At 37.9% G+C, this 19691-nt stretch overlaps 1 protein-coding gene across 3 annotated transcripts in view; it reads right to left on the minus strand.

The window, feature by feature from the left end:
* SNX29 (sorting nexin 29) overlaps window positions 1-18902 on the minus strand; it is a 98392-nt gene extending 79490 nt beyond the window's left edge. The window contains exons 1-12 of one of the 3 annotated variants that reach the window (XM_040079316.2): window positions 16059-16093; window positions 15531-15637; window positions 13377-13441; window positions 12436-12488; window positions 11881-12005; window positions 10600-10780; window positions 8777-8847; window positions 7678-7926; window positions 5322-5691; window positions 4529-4647; window positions 1263-1344; window positions 691-773 (exon numbers count right to left, since the gene is read on the minus strand). In XM_040079316.2, coding sequence (XP_039935250.1) covers window positions 691-773; window positions 1263-1344; window positions 4529-4647; window positions 5322-5691; window positions 7678-7926; window positions 8777-8847; window positions 10600-10780; window positions 11881-12005; window positions 12436-12488; window positions 13377-13441; window positions 15531-15555 — 1423 coding nt within the window. In that variant the 5' untranslated portion in view covers window positions 15556-15637; window positions 16059-16093. Of the gene's footprint in view, window positions 1-690; window positions 774-1262; window positions 1345-4528; window positions 4648-5321; window positions 5692-7677; window positions 7927-8776; window positions 8848-10599; window positions 10781-11880; window positions 12010-12435; window positions 12489-13376; window positions 13442-15530; window positions 15638-16058; window positions 16094-18827 lie in introns of those variants that run through there. The other 2 variants (XM_040079317.1, XM_040079318.1) reach the window with 2 other exon arrangements.
* Window positions 18903-19691: the final 789 nt, after the last annotated feature.

Genomic DNA, 19691 nt, shown 5'->3' on the forward strand with positions numbered 1-19691 from the left:
TTAGGAACAAAGCCAGTTCAGTTACAGAACATTCTGTACAGTGAGGAACATGAACACATACTGGCTTACAAGCTTAGACACTCAGTTTAAGAACTAAGTCTTTGTTCTACGAGTGTATGCAAAGAAAAAAGATCAAACATATGATAAACAAACTGCCTGTGCTTCTATAACTCTATCTCTGCAACAAAGACTATTTTATCCTGTCTAGCTCTGCTCTTAATACCACTGGAACATGACTGTGCTCCCCTTTAATCTTAACTCAAGTTTTTGTATATGAAAGCCCATATTTATGTTTGGAGTAGATTTTCATATCTAAACTACAGAAAAAGTGGGGTTGGTTTGTTTGTTTCTGGCTAGTCGTTAATGAAAACAGACAAAAAAAGCAAGACTACATCAGAACCAACCCTCAGTGTTTTCAGAACTTGTAGAAATTTAAAGATGCTAATCAAACCAGTATTTTTCATTTAACTACTGAAGCCACATTTAATATAAGGATCTACCAGCTGCAACAAAGCATAACCTGCCAATGCAAACATCTTTTTAGAGCAGTTATTACTAACACGAACCAGCACTTCAGAAATTAAGTGTTCTATGACTCTCTAAGCAGATTTTATTGAAACAAAAATAGAAAGAGCTACAGGACTTTCAAAGTTATTTCCATCAATCAAGATACATCAAGGAAGTACTTACTAATTGTCATGGATTCTGGCACAGTGGCTGAAGGCAACATACTGCTTAAAGTATTCACTTGAGCTGGAGGACTGACTTCCACTCTAGTTATAAAAGCACAGGATAATCAATATATGAAAACAAAATCTCCTGATTTCAAATCTTTTAAAAAAGCATTCCAGAAACTAGAATTGTTATCCTAGTCATCCATAGGTAATCAAAATATGTTGAACAATCCTTTAATGTATTTCCTGGGAGTCTGATTTAAGCAGACATGCAAGAATTCTGAATTAAAAGGCCATGGAGAATATATCAAAAAAAAAACCAGGCAAAACCAGCACAAAACCTATTTTGAAAACCAGGAGGCCAAGTCTGACGTGACTAAGTGACTTCTTCAAGATAATGAGGAAAAGTTCAGTGTTTGAAACTATGCAAGAAGGCAATTATGCGTTTTTTGCATTTGTCTTTCCAAACATATGCAGAAGTACCCTGATGAGTAGTTGGTTTTCCAGTACTAAGTGCATTAGGGAACAGTAAGTTGGCAGCTACAGGGTGAAGGCTTTTTCTTTTAGGACAAACATATTTGCACATACCTGTAAGGAAGATCAGCTCTTCTTGGAACCAGTTCTACCGGATGAACAGCATGTTCATGCCCCTCTCCATTTTCCAAGTTACCTAAAGTGGAATGCACAAGCATTAGCTTCCTTTGGGTTACACTACTCAAAAAATAAAAGAAAAACATAAATCCAGAAGTTAGGTAGTTACATTTTTAAACAGAAACGCTCAATTTGCTAAAACCTTTAAACGCTTTTAATTCTGTCTCCAAAGTTGGCTTCTGCAAATTGATCCTGAACGCCAGCAGGATTGTCGAGTCTCTTAGGAACGCAGTCATCATAAAGAAATTAGCATTGCACAATTCCTAAACTATATTTGATATGTACAGAGTTGCAAAGCTATGAGGAGACTTCTTCCTGAAGTTACTTGCGCAAGCCCCCAGAGTTGAAGCACCTCATGTACGTCATGCTCACTACAAATCTGGTTGTGACTTGCAGGAGAAGAATTTATGGTTAGTCCCCAGCACATGAAACCTTGCAAAGACACCAGTGCCTTCTGTATTCCCAACAGAGCACCATGGCTTTCCTCTGGCTCCTCACGTACCTGTAAGTACCTCTGTACCAACCATCAGGAATCAGACAGATGAGATACTGTTTAAAAAGCATGAATAATGCACATCTGTCCACAGATCCACAACTGTCGGCAGCAAAACATCCACATCACTGAGCCTGTCATTAAGGAAGCTCAGGTGGAAACAAACAAAAATCATATTTTATTGATGTGTTCTGCATCTCACTATGCAAGGGCTACAAAGTTACTATAAGACAATCCTAAATAGAACAGATTTAAAAAGCAGAAATTCTAGAAAATAAGTTAATGAGATATAGAGTTATGTCAGAAATTCTACGGAAGAGAAAATTTATTTTTGAAGCTGTAGAGTTTACTGAAGCTCAGTTCCTAAAATATATACTCCACTTTTGTTCCAAGCAACTGCATTTTAATGGAGGCTTTCTCATTTCTAGTTACATGGAGATATGATATGCCCTGACACATCCCTGGAGCACTGCAACAGATTAATACTGAAAACACGTATTAACATACAACACTACAGATGATGCTATTTCATATATATATGTGTGCTTGTGTTATTTCTTGGTATTAAGACCTATAAATCAAAATATTGGGTTAAACTATGTATTTTACAAGAGCTCATTAAGCATTTTTAAAAAAAATATCAGGATAATAATGAGCTTGCCAGTTAGTGGGCTGGACTGCCCCCAGAGTAAGTTAATGCATGTTCTTTCTGACATTACTCATCCAGCACAAGTGTAACTCCCTAAGTCAAGCAAACAAGTGCCTAAGGCAGCTTTCAATCTCAGCAAATTGTCGGCATGGCTGAGGAGAGGGTGCCCAGATCCGTGTGCAGCCCTGTCCCTGCCTGGCTGGCACCTGGGCTGGGCAATGGGCACTTAGTGCAGCCCTCCCTGCACGCTCCATCAGCTCCTCCTGCTCAGAGAGGTGAGACCAGGAGAGCAGGCAGCGGGCTCTGGGGAGCTTTCCTGGCACGGATTCACTGACTCCTCTCACCAGCCCAGTGCTGTATCACTCTCACTTGCATGACAGACCAGAGGAGGGACAGAAGGAGGACTGAAAATATCTGTCCTGTGCTTGGAAGGATCTGAATGGGCTTGCTGATCATCTCCAGCAGGCTGAGCATTGCATTCAAACAGTTCTGAGATGAACTAACACAAAACAAGGGGCTTTGGTGTCTTCTTAGTAAGAGTAAGCTCCGGGGACAGTTATGGATAAGATGCATACAAATCTACAGATGTCCTCTCTGGTCATATGCCTCCAGAACTAAGTCTTGGCTTGCACTCCTGATTTTTGATTTCTGATCAAAACCCCCAACTCGTGCTCCCGATGCCTTGTGGCATCTACTGACAGCAACTGTGAGTTCCCATTCCACATCACCCTCCCATAAAAAGGAAAGTATTCTTGTATTCCAGATTTCAAACTGTGAATGTTCCCCCACAGTTTTGGTTTACATTTAAGAGACCACAGTGCCACAAACTACTCAATGTTTTCTAAATCCATTCCTTCATAAATTGAAAAATATGGCAGTACAAGAAAAAATTTAAAACGTCCTTTTTTTCTTTTTTTTTTTTTTTTGAACCACTGGCGTATCTTATGAGGTACATATTTTAAAATACAGCAGAGGGCAGTGCAGCATTATTTTATGATTCACATTTCTGTCACTGAACTTACACGACTGAATTACACTTTTTCACAGGCCTTCAATCAACAATCCATTTAAACTCTTGGACATATAATGTGTATGCACAAATATGAAATATTCTACAATTAAAACATTATTTGAATACCACTGAGACATTTTTAAATGGTCACTGAAATAAGTATATCCAAAGTTCAGTGTTTTATGAACAGCTAGAAAAACATCAGCAGGGTGAAGGGGAGGGCTGGTGGAATTTTTTTTGTTTTGGTACTAATACAGATACTGTAAAAGCACCAGGTCTTCTTTTCCATTCTTTTGACCATTTTTATTGCTTGCTTCAAACAGTCCACATCATTTTTGAAGTGCCCCTCACTGCATACAATACTGCAGCTGAGGCCACAGCAGAGCCAATGGAGCTTACAAGTAAAAATGACATTCTCATTTATGCACAGCTCTGTTAATTCACTATTAGCTTGTAACCTGCAGGAAACAATTTGAGGATACTGGCACCTGAAAAATTAGATGTGAGCTGGCAACTGGTGCTCACAGCTTAGAAAGCCAGTCTTAGAATAAATGATCTCTGAAGATCCCTTCCAACCCAAACCATTCCACAATTCCCATATCCTTTTCTGAGCAAGTATTTCCTAGTCAATCACTCCTTATCCTGTATTTCAACAACTAATAGCTTCTATTGAACTGCTTCCAGCTGCTATCCAATCTGTCAAGATTAATTTGAATTCAACTTCTCAAACACACTTGGAGCTTCTTGCAGCTTAGTGGTATCTAAAAAACGAATGTGGATACTTTTTACACAACTATCCTAAACTTCAATAAAATACAAGGCCACAGCTTAATCCCAGGGAAATTCTGGTTTATTTTGACATTGATAACTCCCCTTTAACTAAGTAACTACTCAAATGGAAAACTCTGATTCAGAACTAGAATAAATTTGAATTGAACTTTTTATCCCAGTTGTGCAGTATCTCCTGTGTCTGTACAATCCCGTTATTTCTTACCATTGTCCTGAGTTAGAATAAAGGTTGCTGGAATTCTCTGAGTTCAAATGCCCACCTGTTTGGGAGTAAGAGCCAACAGCACTGACAGGAAATAGAACATCTGAGTCATCATTCAGGACCTGCAGAGGACTCCAACTGCATATCTGGGAATTGCATGTGACTATTTCACGAGGCCTATTTAGAACAAACAAACAAACAAACCAATCTATTTATACAGCCGGTATTACTGCTCATAATGCTTGTATTTCTTTCAGAGTTATCACTGTAAGAAAAAAATCTTTATTTCAATCTGTCTGCCAATTTCTTGGTCAGCCATACATTCATTTATTAAGGACCAGACATTCCAAAGTAGATGAGACAAGCAGCGCTTGCATTTTTCTCTAAATTAATTTCTGTCAGAAATAAAGAAAGTATATTAGTATCTAAAATTATTCTTTCTCTCTCAGTCTTGTCCCACCTTGTTGAACCATCTACACTCTGACATAACAAGCTTATTCTGTTAAAATACACATTTTATTGTGAAGCCAAAATAGAACCGTTATAATACTAAGGATAAGGAAATACAAAAAGGCCAGAATTATAGCCTGGCTATATCATGCCACAGTTTTAACAACTGAGAACTTCAAGAACAAGGAATCTGAAATCTCAAAATTTGGGATTTCAGTGAAATTTAGAAGCAAAATATCATCACTGAAGTGGCCCATACTGTTCAAACAGTAAAAAAAAAGAGAGAGAGAGAAAATCTGTAGTTCAGTTCAACACATGAATTTGCCAGTACCCATGAAGGAAAGGGAGGGATAGAGGGGAAGCATGGAAAGTTTACCACTATCTCCTGCACCAATACCTACTTTTCAGAAGCTTCAGTTCCACCTTCTGTGCCTTTATTTCCTAATGATTTTCCATACAGCTCATCTTCATCTGCATCTTCATCATCAATGCTCTTCACATCCAGTTTCTGGTATTCATACTCTCCATTCATGAATACTGAACTGTTCTTCCACGAATGGCTGCTTTCACTCCCATTCAGATTTCTTCCAAGAGTGCTTTCAGATGAGGACAATGCAAGAACTGAAGATCTGTCTACACTCTCCTCTGAACTTTCTCCTGTAATCACAGCCTTTGTGCCATCCCCCAAGTTTTGCTCATCTTCCTCTTCATCAAATGAGATAATATTAGTCACTCTCTTCTTCTTTTTCCGATCTTTTTTATATTTCAAATCTAGTAGCAATACAAAGTTTTACACAGCTTCAAAAAGGAAAATAATATATGAAACCTATTTTTTCTTAAAAGAATTCATGTACTAAATTACTCTAGTCAAGAAAAATCCACTTAGATCTACATGGCATTCATTACCTTTCCATACACATGAGTTTTAAATCTCTTTAAATTAGCAGCTTTATTTTATATGCCCTACATAATTCAGATTTTAGAAGATATTTTGGAAGTGCATTCATAAAATGATTCAATTGAAACTGGAAAAAAAGTTCTACAAGCCCATGAAATTAAATTTAAAATAGTAAGTTAGCCTTCCTGTCACTTTCTCTCATGGACTACACCTAGTGTATAATGCAGAGCAGGTCTGCACAACAGAGAAAACATGAAGCACTTTCAGAGGAAAAACTGAAAAGAACTCACAACACAAACAAAATCCACAACCTGCAATCAAATAATTTTGTCTATACTCTAAAAATTGAACAGTCAGTTTTCAGCTAATTAACTCTTGGTCTAGAAATACACTGAAATTCTCTCTGATTACACCACATGTATTCAGTGACAGCACTTATTTTTACACTATTACCTATTCTCACTGTATCTGATGTGCATGTGAAGCTAAATGCAAAGCTGAAGCACTCCAAGAAATATCAGAAATTTACTCACCAAGACACCTCACACGGGACCAAATTGCTTTGTTTAATTCAAGTCCAGCTGTTATATATCCACAAAACACACTAACATACTTTTAAAAGGATGTTAAACCCCATTCTGGTTGCAAATAGAATTCCAACAAAGAACACAGACTCTAATGGAAACATCTGACTTGCTCTAACGTTCCACATATAATTGCATTTGAACAAATCCAATTTTTTTAAAGTGGCATTTCACTGGAAGTTGTACTTTTCATGTTCTGTATACACATGAGCTGTACACATCAGGTACATCATGTTGTGGAGTCATATGCACCATCTGGTCAATTACTGTCTTCTTTCATCTTGCAAGGCTGTTCTATACTAACAAAGTTATCCCAAGTCAAGTATCACCTATGGTCTTAATCTCATTGAAGTGCTATACAACAAAAGCTTTACCACAAGTTTCCTCTAAAAACTGTGTTTTAAGACAAAGTCTATTTTAAATGCCAATAAAAATCAGATTTCAACTCAACTTCTATTCCTACCAGATTGGTGTTTGTGCTTTTTTCTCATAACCAGAACAATTCATTGCCTAAACTCAAACCTTGTTTCTGAATTGAAAAGCACGCAAATCTTCCTGCAGTTTTGTACTTTTACAAAGCAAAACAAACTTTTAGCTTAACTTCCAGAAACAAAGATAATAAAACATTACTTTGTTAATTTTGGAGCAAAAAATATATAATAAAAATCATATTTTGCTTGACAGGTTTCAAATTATAAGATTATGACTTTGAGTCTTTGTTAGTAACTAACATCCTACAAGCTGGTTGTAACACTAAACTCTAAAGGTAAAGAGTGTACGAGTAAATTTTCATCTTGGAATTATCTGCTTTGCACAGGAATTCAGACTGTAGACACAGTCACTACTTGAAGCAGATTACAAGCTAAGATTTGCACCTGATATATAACAAAGATATATGTCACGGTATATCTGACTGGCCAGGTGCCAAAAGACAACATTAAAAATGAAATATCATTACATCACAAACTTCAAAGCATAATTTAATGAACAAAAAATTGAACTTCAGGTCACAAGCAAAACATTACCAATAAAACAGTTAGGCTCCCTCTCACAGTGATACAAGAACGCTGAAATACAGTTACCATCCAGTTTTCACACCCAATATTTCCAATTCCATGCTTTCAATAACACACTCAACTAGTTTGTATGTATGGTGCAGTTATTTTTAACACTTCTGCTCTACAATAGTGCATTAAAAGTAAACTAAAAAGTTATTTAAACACGCTTGAATAATTTCCAAGTTTCTGAACTGCACTAACATTCATAAAAGCTTACCAGCATTCACATTCCTCGACAGAACAGGCAGTGGGTCAGAGTCCTGCTCAGGCTTTATGAGAATCGAGACGGCAGACGAGGCCGTGATCTCCCGGAGGAGGCTGCTGACACCCTGAGTGGACTCTTTCAACAAGGAAGTTACATTTTGTGTGGATTCCTTTAACAAATCTGACACAGTGGGTGCGCATTTGCTCTGCCCATTTAAATCCTTGTTATCAATGTTGATAGCAAAAAGAATGGAGTTCAGACCTTCAGATAAAAGAAAGGGGGAAAAGAGACCAGAAATGCACCATATACTTCACATGGAAGTTATCAACATAGAAGCTAAGGATTAACAGAACTATGACATGGAAAACATTTTTCCCCAAAATTTCCCACCCTTCCCAACACATGAATTCTTATTCTTTCATGTACCATTCATTCCTTTATAGACTATATTCAAGCTGATGCAATCAGTTCTGAATTCCTCTTGATGGCTGTTCAGCTGCACATTAAATAATCAAAAAGTACTGTGAACCCATTTACTTATAAGCTTTTATTTAAACCCATTTCACTTCAACTTTAGTATTTGTCGGTTCCTACATTCTATTAGCAAAGATGCCCATGAATCTTGTCATGCAGAATGAAGCATGTTACCATGTATCTGAGAAAAGGGTTATAAAAGGTAATAATACATCACTTCTGTTGCTGAACTCTAGAAAAGTCAATTACTTGTCATCATTCCTTACTCTTACTCTCCTTTCCTGTGTTTACCTGTAATTTGGCTCTTATTATAAAATTCCATCATTACTCTTTTCTAGTCAGGAATAGCACACTATGCTTTCTGGTTGCACTGGTTCTAAGTTAGCCTTGACTGCTGAAAATGTTAAAAAATTTATGTGGAAGATTTTTGAATTGTAGGAAGGCCAGATGCAGGATTTCAGCAATCCACCAGTTTATAGCAGAAATTGAATTGACTGTTCACCCTGTTTGTGCCTCTGACACACATTCTCCCCATAAACAGAATGTGTTAGAGAAACTCGTCACAACCAGAAACAGATCTAACATCCCAAAATGCAGTAGTTCTCCAAACACAGTAATACTGAAGAGAAAGTCTTACCAGCTGCCATCGTAGGGATCATACTGGAACGTTCTTCATCCATCATAAAAGACCAGTCTTCATAGAAGACGCTGTAATTTAAAGGGGGAAAAAAAGGACATGCAGTCCTATAGCAACAGATACTTCACTTCTGAAAGACAAGAAAACTCTGAACAATAAGTAGGACCACCCCAAAGGATTAAATTTTATGTTACACTAACTGCCTGTAGTTCTGAAGTTGGTAACTGTACAGATGCTTCTAAAAAGACATGCTAAAGAGTATTTTTTTCCTTAGTTTCAGTTCTGCATGTCTTTAGGGGAAGAAAAAGCCACTCAGGGCCTGGGGGTTCACACTACATTAGCACTCACAGCACTCTCTATACCTATTGGAATACAAGTTTTGTATAAGCTTAGAACACACAAACACAAACAAAAAGGTTCCCTTTATCTTGAGCAACCTGTTCTGGTGGAAGGGGTCCCTGCCCATGGCAGGAGGATTGGACTACACAATCTTGAAGGGTCCTTTCTAACCCAAATCCTAATAGTCTGTGATCCTGTGATCTGTTTCAATACCCAAACCCACACAAATTACCCTAAATAGTTAGGGTAAACAATGAATTTGGATGTAAAAAACACACATTTTTTTCACTGTGAACACACAAGTTTAGCTGTTCTAAGCCTGGCTCTTTCTATTAGCAAAATGCTGTATTTTTACTATCAGCATTCAGTTAATTAAACAACACAACAGATAGCAAGAAAACCCTCAATCTACATATTAAACAACTCTGACAGATTCATTTTAAAGTTTCCAAAACATATAATTGGGGATGTAAACTGATTCTGTAAATCCCATTGAAATTCAGGTAACATTTATGTCTTAAAAATTCTGGAATAAACTTTTTTTTAGAAATAGCATTACAATGCAGTGTGATAATAATCCTGATACTGTGCAAGTATTGCTACAAGCATGAGAATAATTAGCAACACAGCAATCCAAGTCACAAATTTCCTAATGGTTTTCAGACCTTTTTCTTTATTTCATTTGTCTTTATTTGATTTCTCCAAAATCTACTTTGCAAGAAAGCTACAGATGACTGGAACAAACTAGAAATGAAAAGGAATGAACTCAATTCAGGCAATAATCTTATCCACTAGATCCATTAATCAATGCAAATGAATAAAATGCGCTTCTGCTGAATCCACTGGACCTGATCAAGCTCAACAGTTATTGATAAAAAAAAGGAAAACACCTCAAATTTTCATAAAGAAAATGAGTTGAAGATATGTGAGAAAAAGGCAGGACTGACTCAGTTCATGAACTTAAGTGCATTTTGCACTTCCAAAGTACCTTAGCGTTTCACAACGTGTAGTAAGTTATTCTCGGTAACTGTAACAAAAGGTTCACAAACTGCTACCAAACCACTTCCCAGTAATCTGCAGCTGCAGCTCCCCACTGCTGCACTGCTGGAGCTTTGCAATTACGGGATCTCCAAAAGGCAACAGGCAATTACCACTGATGAATTGATTAGACACAGCAGCAATAGTGTACTATTTTAGTGGAATGAGAGGGGCACCTTAAAGCATGGTGTCCAGGCTACAGTGAGGAAAACTGTGGAAAGAACAGGGAAGGGATTTAGGGAAGAGGTCAAATGTTGATACAGGCACAAGTCACTACCTTATTGGCTGACAAAACTTTTTAAAAATTACACTAAGTGATTTGACAGGCATAGCAATTAATATGGGGTACTACTAGAGCTGTGGCTTTTGGTTGGTTGTCTGAGGTTTCAGCCAGTGCTTCATTTGTCAGTACACCTCCTGCATTACAAAGGTATCAGACACAGTACCTGAGGCGGTTCTTATCTGCAAGCAGCATATGAACATATCTTTCCAGGGAATGCTCATTCAAAGCACAGCGCAGCCAAGCCCGGCCTCGGCCAATGTCTGTAGTGATGGCCTTCAGAGAGTAGAAGCGCTGCAGCTCGTGTCTGTTCAGCACTTCCTTCACGTAATACCAGAACACTGGCTCTGGAATTTAATGATTAATAATAATAATAATGACAACCAACCCACCAAGAAAACCACTAAGCTCTTACCTGAATACATTTACATGTAAATTTGTTAAAAAAACAGGTAACAATATAACTTTGAACAGAAGTGAATCATTTACTCTCTTCACGCAACCCGCCAGTTAAACAGGTTATTTATTCCTACAGAACTTGGGCTATTTAAGCACTTAGAACTTTTCACTTTGTTGAAAAAGCCACAGAAATTAAAAGATTCGATCTGACATGTTCACATAGAATTCACACCTAAAAGCACACTTGAGCCAGTATTTTATCCACAGGTTCATATGTTCAACTGGAAACATATTATGGAAAGGAAAAGATTTCTTTAGAACTATATGTTACTGCTGATGTGAAATATTGGAAGGCAGGTCCAAAGGAACAGGTAGCTCCGGAATTTGCTGACATGCAAATAACAAATTCATGTTACTTTAGAGAACAGAAGTGTTGCACTTTAATGGCAACAATATCTCTTTCCACTAAAACATTTTCTGTGCGCCTTTCCTATATATTGATAAAACCTGATCAGTATCTTTATATAGTTCTGATTTTAAAAAAAGAGAAACATCATGGTGAAGAGAAAAATAAAGGAAACTTTTCCTTGAATGTGGAGAAATACCAACCAATACAAGCAATATAACTTTTCTTTCTAAAATAACATCAATAATTAGAAGTTAAACATAACTGACCTATATAGAATATGGCATTTAAAGAACTGACTAAGACAAGGTCAAGAATGAAAATGTTTTTTTAAAAACTTAACAGCACAATTACACAACGTTGATCCGTGCCAGAATTCAAAATAAATTTGTCACTACACGATGCAACAGTAGGAAGTGCCAATTTCCTAACAGCGACATTTCTAGAGAAACCGGAATGCAAGTTAAACTAGACCAAGAGGCAACAGTCATTTTCACTGCTACTTCTACAACACACCAAGTGTAAAGCATCCTACAAACAATCTGCAGTTTGGTGCAATGCTTGAAACATCTATTAGAAATTATATCACTTGACTGAACATAAGAACTAATTAACACAGGATAGTTACGATTAGCAACTGACCTGTTTCAGTTTTGCTGGAGAAACCCGCTGCCTGTTTGATTGCTGCTGCTGTCAGTGCTAATCCCCGGCTCCTCCTCAGACCATGCTGGAACACAGCTTCAAACTGAGCACACAAACAGGTTACTCTGCAACAGAATTTTTAATGAGCCCATGTAAAAGGAACTGTGAAAAAAATCATAGTGAAAATCAACCATGTTTCTATACAGCAACTTTATTCCAGATCTCTGAATAGGAAATGTAAGGTGAACTATTATCTTATAAGCACTGAAAGACCCTTCTATGCAGTAATCTCATTATTTGCAAGCAGTACAATCTACTTATACCCACAGACTCATCATAATGATTGAAAGCTGAGGCACACATTACATTCAGAATTGGCAATCAATTTGAGAAATCACCCTCACGTGCTAGAGGGGCTGTTAATCATGTTATTTCAGCTTCAGATCACCTACCTTTCATACAATGTAATTTTTTGAGCATGTCAAATATTTTGTGCCATATGTTTTATGTCATTATGATGCAAAATCTAAGCATATTAATCGTAGACTATTTTACCTGCTATCAGAATCTGAAGCAATTTCTTTTCTTCCTCCAAATCGTATTTGACACTGCAATAAACAGATTTTAAGACATTTTAAGAACTTTTTGTTACACTAAATATGTTTTCTGAACTACTTCTACATATGAAACAAAGTCATATCAAAAAAGGAAGCAGCACAAAATAGAGCATTGCAAAATACATCCTGCATCCAAAAAGTGCTCTAGAGCATCATGTTACACTAATGGGCTGCTCTTGCAGTTCAAATATACCCTTGCTAGCCCGAGCAGCACACCTGCAGGTCCCTCAGTAAATTGAAAACTGAGTGGAAATTACTACTTTTGCGTTTTAAATGTGCACCCACAAAACCAAACATGGCTCCTACCCAGCTCAGTGCTACAATTACAGAACCACTCTTTATAAAACCTTTCATTGGCTTACTTCTGAGGCATTCTTTTGCCTCCCAAGCTCTCCCAAATTGACTCCAGTCTATAGAATTCTACTTGCTGAACTTCACGTTGACACAAATACAAATACTTCACACAAATACAGACATACATATATAATCACATTTTTACATGTATTTTAACCATTCACTAAAAATCTAGTGCAAAGAAAAGAAGCTGCTACTCTAAAAACATTAAGTTAGACTTTGCAGTACACTGCAATTTAGTTCAGTCATAACAGGATTACAAGAACATATATTCCTAATATCTATTCTACAGTATGACAGGTATTTAAAATAGACCTATTACAAATATAACCTGTCCAGAACAAGAATTTGAAATAAATACTGCACAGCAGACAAAAACTCAGTTGTACTATGTGAAAGCCACAATTTCTTCTGTTTCCTTTCCTTCTTTTTCCTTCTCTTTGTTAAAGAGAAAGCAAAGACAGTCCCTGTTAGTAGTGACAACTCTGAGTGAGCCACTGCAGAAATGTGTGTTGGATTCCTCACCTGTTTAACTGCATCCAGTAGCCGTTCTAGAAGAAATTGTCTTTTAGTGTCATTTGTCTGTGAACCTGAAATCCAACAAAATCATATAATTTTTAAAATAAATTGTATTTTAAAATACATTTGGGCCAACACAAACTTCTTTCTTTTGGACCCTGAAAACTTTCTTCCCATGCAAATTATTCCGCTAAATTAACTATTGTATTTTCGCTAGGTAAAATGATGCAGTATAAACTGCTTTGAGGTTTCAAGTAGCCTTTCTCTTACAGGCAGCAATACTGTTTCAAATATCATCTACATTCTTATTTTAGTAATATTTTGAAGATATATTTCACCAGTACTAAATACAGAATTATTATTCAAGCTGATGCACAGCTTGCCCTGAGCTTCTTAGCACAGCTACCAGCGTAGCACCACAGCACTAGAAAAGAATGGAAAACAAGAATGAAACACCAGGAGTATCTTCTTGAAGTCAAACCTTATTGCAGAAAGAGTTTTAAGTCACGTAAACAGACAGCAACTGTTACAATAAACCCCTTAAGATTTAACTACCAGAATAGTTCTTCTGATAAACACCTACAAAATCTATTTTGTTACTATATAAGGAGCTATGCAAGACAACCTTTAACTTTTCAAGCTGTTTCAACAACAGCATAATACTTTGCTTGTTGGAATATCCTTTATAAAATTCCATGAATATGGCAAAATTTATTATTTAGATAACCTAAACTGCCTCTGTAATTTTTTTATTCTGAGCTTAAGTTCAAAACATCCATCAGAAACCTCTGTGACATCTCTGGAGTTAAAGTCATTCTATTCTCCTTTCTCTCTCAAAGAACATACAACCAATGCACATATGGACTGAAAGCCAATTATCCACACTTTGAATGAGCAAATTCCTCTCGACACTGAAAATCAAACACCACACACTAAGCCCTCTAGTAAAGAGAGATGACATCAAAGATATGTGCCTCCTCTTGCTATCTGACACTGTGAGGTCCAAATCCCAGAATTTCCCATCTTCATAATCCCATTCAAAACAGTTTGCTTTGAAAACAGCAGTACAGGACAGAACTTGTCTGGTTGAAATGATTCTGCCTTTGTTTAAAAATATATAGTCATATAAGTATACAGAATAAGTATGCCAGAATAATGAAAACAGCAGGAAAAACATGCAAAAATAGCTGCTAACTAAGCTTCACAATGCTGATTTTGCTGATCACAGTGCATTTTCAAGACGTTGTGCTTCCTATTTTGAACTCTGACTCAAACTGTGCAGACACGTGATGTGTGAGGTCCGGGGCTGTTAGTCAAGCACTCCAGTGCGCACAAACAATGGTCAGTGCCAGTCCAGGACTTCAGAAACAAACCCCACACCAAATGGGTTCTAACCTCCTAACAACTATGCCAGTTATGCCAGTGTGAAGATAAGGCTAAATTCATATAATCCCTACCATTCCACACTATGCTCCTTCAGAGACTGCAATTTATTACACAATATTCAATGTTCTTACCACTCATACGTTGCCAAAACAGAGATGTATACATACCTATGTATCCTTTTGTTTCATAATAAATCACTTTACCATAAAATAAGGAAAACAATCCCAACTTTCAGAGCAACCCCTCGTGTTCAGTAACAGTGAATATATACAACTCTGCAGATTTTCTCTGTTGTTTCAAAAGTCATTACTCTTACCCACATACCTGCAAGAAGAGGTGTAACACAGTACTTCTCTTTATATTAATAGCTTGAGACAACATCAGAACAAATTCATGCAATTAATAATTTCATGACCAGAAAAAAAACTATCAAATGAAAATATTAGTAAGTGGGCCAAGTTTGTCACCCAAATGCAATACATGTTCATTTTTAAATTCACATCTCTTTGGACTCTCTGTATCTATTTGGTAACAGAAATGGTTTGCAACTAGATTCCAAACTGTAATTAATATTGAAAAAATGTATAAATACAGAACACCTACTGATGTTCACTATACTAATTAACGTTCTACACCACTAAAGCATGTGATACCAAACAACCGTAACTTTACACAGAAGGAGCGCAATGTGTATTTTCTCTTTATTTTACTTGTAAATTGTGACTGCAGGAGATTACAACCAATAATTCCTGAAGCAGGTCACATCCTCCTCACCATTAACAGGACTATAAGGCCACATAACGTGTCTGCTGAGGGCTTAGCTGAGGTTTCTCTTCAATGCACATCTTAAATTCTTCTACTGCTGTTGCTTAACAGAAATTCTACAGGTAGAAGAAAAAGAACATTCACAAAGTCCAAATTTTTTTTAAAAAAACTGAAAGAGTAAATTGTGTCACTTTTCATGCTGAGTGTATATTTTTCTTTGTAACAAGCCTAGAAAATATGGTACTAAAATATGGTTTTGCTTCAAGTAGGTGGAAGGTAAAAATAAATCTCTACTAACTCTATTGAAGATTTAATTCTTTCACATTTTCATTTTCTAAACTAAGTCCTTAGGAAAAAATAAAAAAGCATATTTTCAGACAAGAGCATCAATTAAGTGTGATCAACTCCAGCTGATTTAAAGACTAACAGTGTATTACAAACTGACTAAAATACCCTTCTCCTGATTCAGAATAGCAGTAAAAACTGCAGCAACACACATACAAATACAAAAACCAGAATGCATAAAAGCAGCATTACCCAGAAAAAGGCTGTATTTAGACTATTGCAATAAAAAGGAAGTTCACACGTGACTCTAAAAATAACTGTGAAAACATAACTATACAGTTGCAAAAACTAAGAAACTTAAATGGACTCCTCCCACCAACATTCAGTCAAAAAGGGTTTAAAATAGGCTCAGGTACTGCACCTGCCTCTGTGACCCTCCTCATTTTCTGTTGTTCAGGGTCATGCTTTGCTATTTTTAAAGCAAGCTTCTCTCCATACACAAATACCCACACCTACTGCAGCAGCAAACTGGTGCTGCAGTAAAGGAAAGCAGGATTTTCATCAAGTTCTTCCTAGGTAAAGCCCTCTTCAGCACCACAGACAACATATAAGTAAAATAAATAAATCTCCTATTGCTCCTATATAACCTGCATTTATGTCCTGAATGCAAAATTTCAGACTGCAATCCCTTTTGCTTGCTCTAATACAGCTTCTGATGGCACAAGTTTAAGAAAAAACAAACACCAACCTAATTTAAACGCTACCTTATACTACACTATTATGATTCTACTGCCTCACCTCCCACGAGTTGCATTTTTAAGTTTTTTGAAACCGTCATTAAACAAATGACAACACCCCAAATTCTTGTCAAGCAGATAAATCTTGTATCCTTGTACCATTTGCCTTTAAAGTTTAGCCAACTCAGCACTGTACAATAAAATATGAGTATGCAATTAGTAAGCAGCATTAGTAATATTAAGGGGATGCTTACATCAACAGGAAGTTACCTTCACATCCACTAGAAATACACTCTAACTAAAGAAAATAAACATTAAACATAATTATAGCCATTAAGAGAAGAAGTCCTTCCATCTATATTTTAGGAACAGCTCTTTTAGTTAAAAGGACTAAAAATGGGCATAGAAGTAAGTACAGACAATGCTGTTACAGGCAATAAAAGAAGGACATTGTTAAAATTGTTGAGATGTTAACAGGAGCCATCTCCTTTATCTGAAACAAGCAGGATAATGATAATAGATATTTCTCTGTTCTGATGAGTTTGACTTATATAATTCTAGAAAAACACTGTACAATATTGTGTAACAGTAATGTTTGTCAAAGTTCAACATTAGGGGGTTTTTTGTTATCTTCCTGTCTAATCGAAATTGTGGGAAAAACCTTGGCAGGGGCTATACATGGGTGGTTACCATGCAATTGAACCACTACTGTTAATGTCACCCTAGGCATTACTCTCTTTTAAGTAATTAAATGTTTCTCTTCTCATAAACATATATCTCTACATTGTCTTTAAAAAACCAAAAAAATATTAAAGGTAATAATAATAACTACACAATGAAGCTTGATGTCACATGAGGTGTTACCTTGCCTTTTGAGCCCCAGAATGCTAATAACGCTCTCAAAGATTATTCTCCTAGGAAGACTTATGTTCTAATTTGCATAAATTTGCACAAGGGTATTCCCAGTTTGAATTCATCATCGGAGGGCTGAGGTTTTCCATATGAAAATGATGACTCTCACAGATTTTGTAATTAGGATTTAGTCTATATTGTGTCAAGATCTGAAACGTTTGAGAAACTTTCTTTTCACATGCTTTGAAAGATTTCACTGTTACTTGCATTTTTCACAACAGGTTTCCCCACAATAATCTTTTTTTTGCCTCATCTCTTCCACAAAAATCTTCTATTTTCTTCCTACCATAAAGGTGAGAACAAAACAGAGAAAAACACAAGTGAAGTGGTTTTATTTTTCAGTTCACTTTCAAAAATGACTGTCCCCATAAAAGATGTAGCGTTTAGTTACTCCAGTTAATTCCTCAGGTTTTTTTCTTGCTGCCTTTGGCAACAAAGATCACCATGTATTAGATCAGGGTGGGAGATCAATACGTGATCCAATTCTCAGGTGCAGAGTGTTGTCTGCAACTTCCATTGCTGAAGATGTACACAGAGACCCATCAAAATTTTCACTTAAGCACCTCCCCTCTCAAAAAGCACCAAACAAATCCTTGCCAATGTGTTTTAATACTTGTCAAATAAATACCATTTATCCTTTACATCTAGAAGAAAAGCCTATCAGAATTTTCATCTCTATCCTAACAAATAACTCTCCATACTGGCCCATTCAAGTGGATCTGCTTCCTCCAGCCTGTAGTTTATGGGTCATAACTCTCACGCGAAGCTTCAAGTATTTCCCTGACAAACGCCTCAAGAAGCTCAGGATTGAGCACACATTTACCCTCGAGATTTAGCACACCCCTCGCACCACCTCCCTCTACCACAGAAATTACCACATCCAAACAGACACATCCTCACCGGCACTCAGTTATGGACACAGCAACAGGGACCCTTTTTCCACAAGGTTATCGCCTCTCCCACTGACTGCATGCTCCTGAGCTCATATTTTTAAATTTTTTTAAAACTCCTATTTTCTCTTGGTCATTTATTTCCTCAGGAGTATTTCCTATGATTTTGCACAGCTGAGGCAACACAGACGCCCGAGCCCAGCATCACTTGTGCTGTGAGGCAGTGCCACGCTCAAGGGCAGGATTTGGGATCTAAACCGGGGTAAAACACCACTGCGGGAGGACTAGGGGAGCCGGAATGAGGAACGGGGTGTGGTGCTAAGAGACCCAAGTGTCCGTGCCTCAGCACGGCACCAGGGAGCAGCGGGGGGAACGAGGGCAGTGCCACTCCCGCCCGCGCCCCCCGGGCACGCTCTGCCCGCGCCAGCCCCCACAGCGCCCGGCGGGCCCGGGGCGGAGGGGCCCGGCCCGGCCGCACTCACCGCTCATGGTGCCCGCGGGGCTCCGTCCGCCGGAGCCGCCGCTCCGCCGCACAGCCACGGCCGGGCCGGCAGCTACCGCCCGCCCCGGAACCCGCGCGGCGCCCCGGAAGGTAAACGCGGCCCCGGGAGCGCCGCGGAGCGCTTCCCGGCCCGGGGCTCCTCAGCGCGGCCCCGCGCCCTCAGCGCGGCCCGGGCCCGGAGCCGCCCGGCCCCAGCGCTGCCGCGGGCCCTGCGCGCCCGGAGCCGCCCGGCTGAGGCATCCTGCGGGGCAGGGACGCGACAGCGGGAAAGGAAGGGTGAGAAACGTGGAGATAAAGTAACCTCTGCTGCCGCATGTGCTGTGCAGGGTGAAAGCTCGGAAAGGGTCATTAAAAACAAAAAACAAAGTGATGATAATAACAAATTTCATAAGTCTCTAGGCCTATTTGAGAGGTGTTGGCCCTGTGTGGCCAAAACCACATAGAGCCCCTATCTCCCAATTCGCCCCAAACTTTGTGTCAGCTTCCTAAAGATGCTGTAACTGATCATTCGTAGATTTCGTACAATGAAATACTTCAATTCGTGATTCGTGCAAGAACCTGAAGTAGAATGTTAGCTACAAATAAAGTCGATTGTTGTGGTTGCTTGTGTGGTTGTTGCTTCTGTTGTTTGCAGTTTTCCAGGCTTAAAATTGGGGCCTAATATTAGGAAAGTAACATTAATGCTTGGAAAGCAAGGTGACAGAAATATATTCCTAATTTTAGGCCACGGAGTAGTCTAGCATGACTAAACACCTATATCCTTGTAAATATAACCAGGGTAAGTTATTAAAAAAAAAAAAAAAAAAAAAAAAAAATTAGTAAAAGAGAAATAAATCTCAGTGTG

Source organism: Hirundo rustica, chromosome 15 (genome assembly GCF_015227805.2).
Source record: "Hirundo rustica isolate bHirRus1 chromosome 15, bHirRus1.pri.v3, whole genome shotgun sequence".
NCBI lineage: Eukaryota > Metazoa > Chordata > Aves > Passeriformes > Hirundinidae > Hirundo > Hirundo rustica.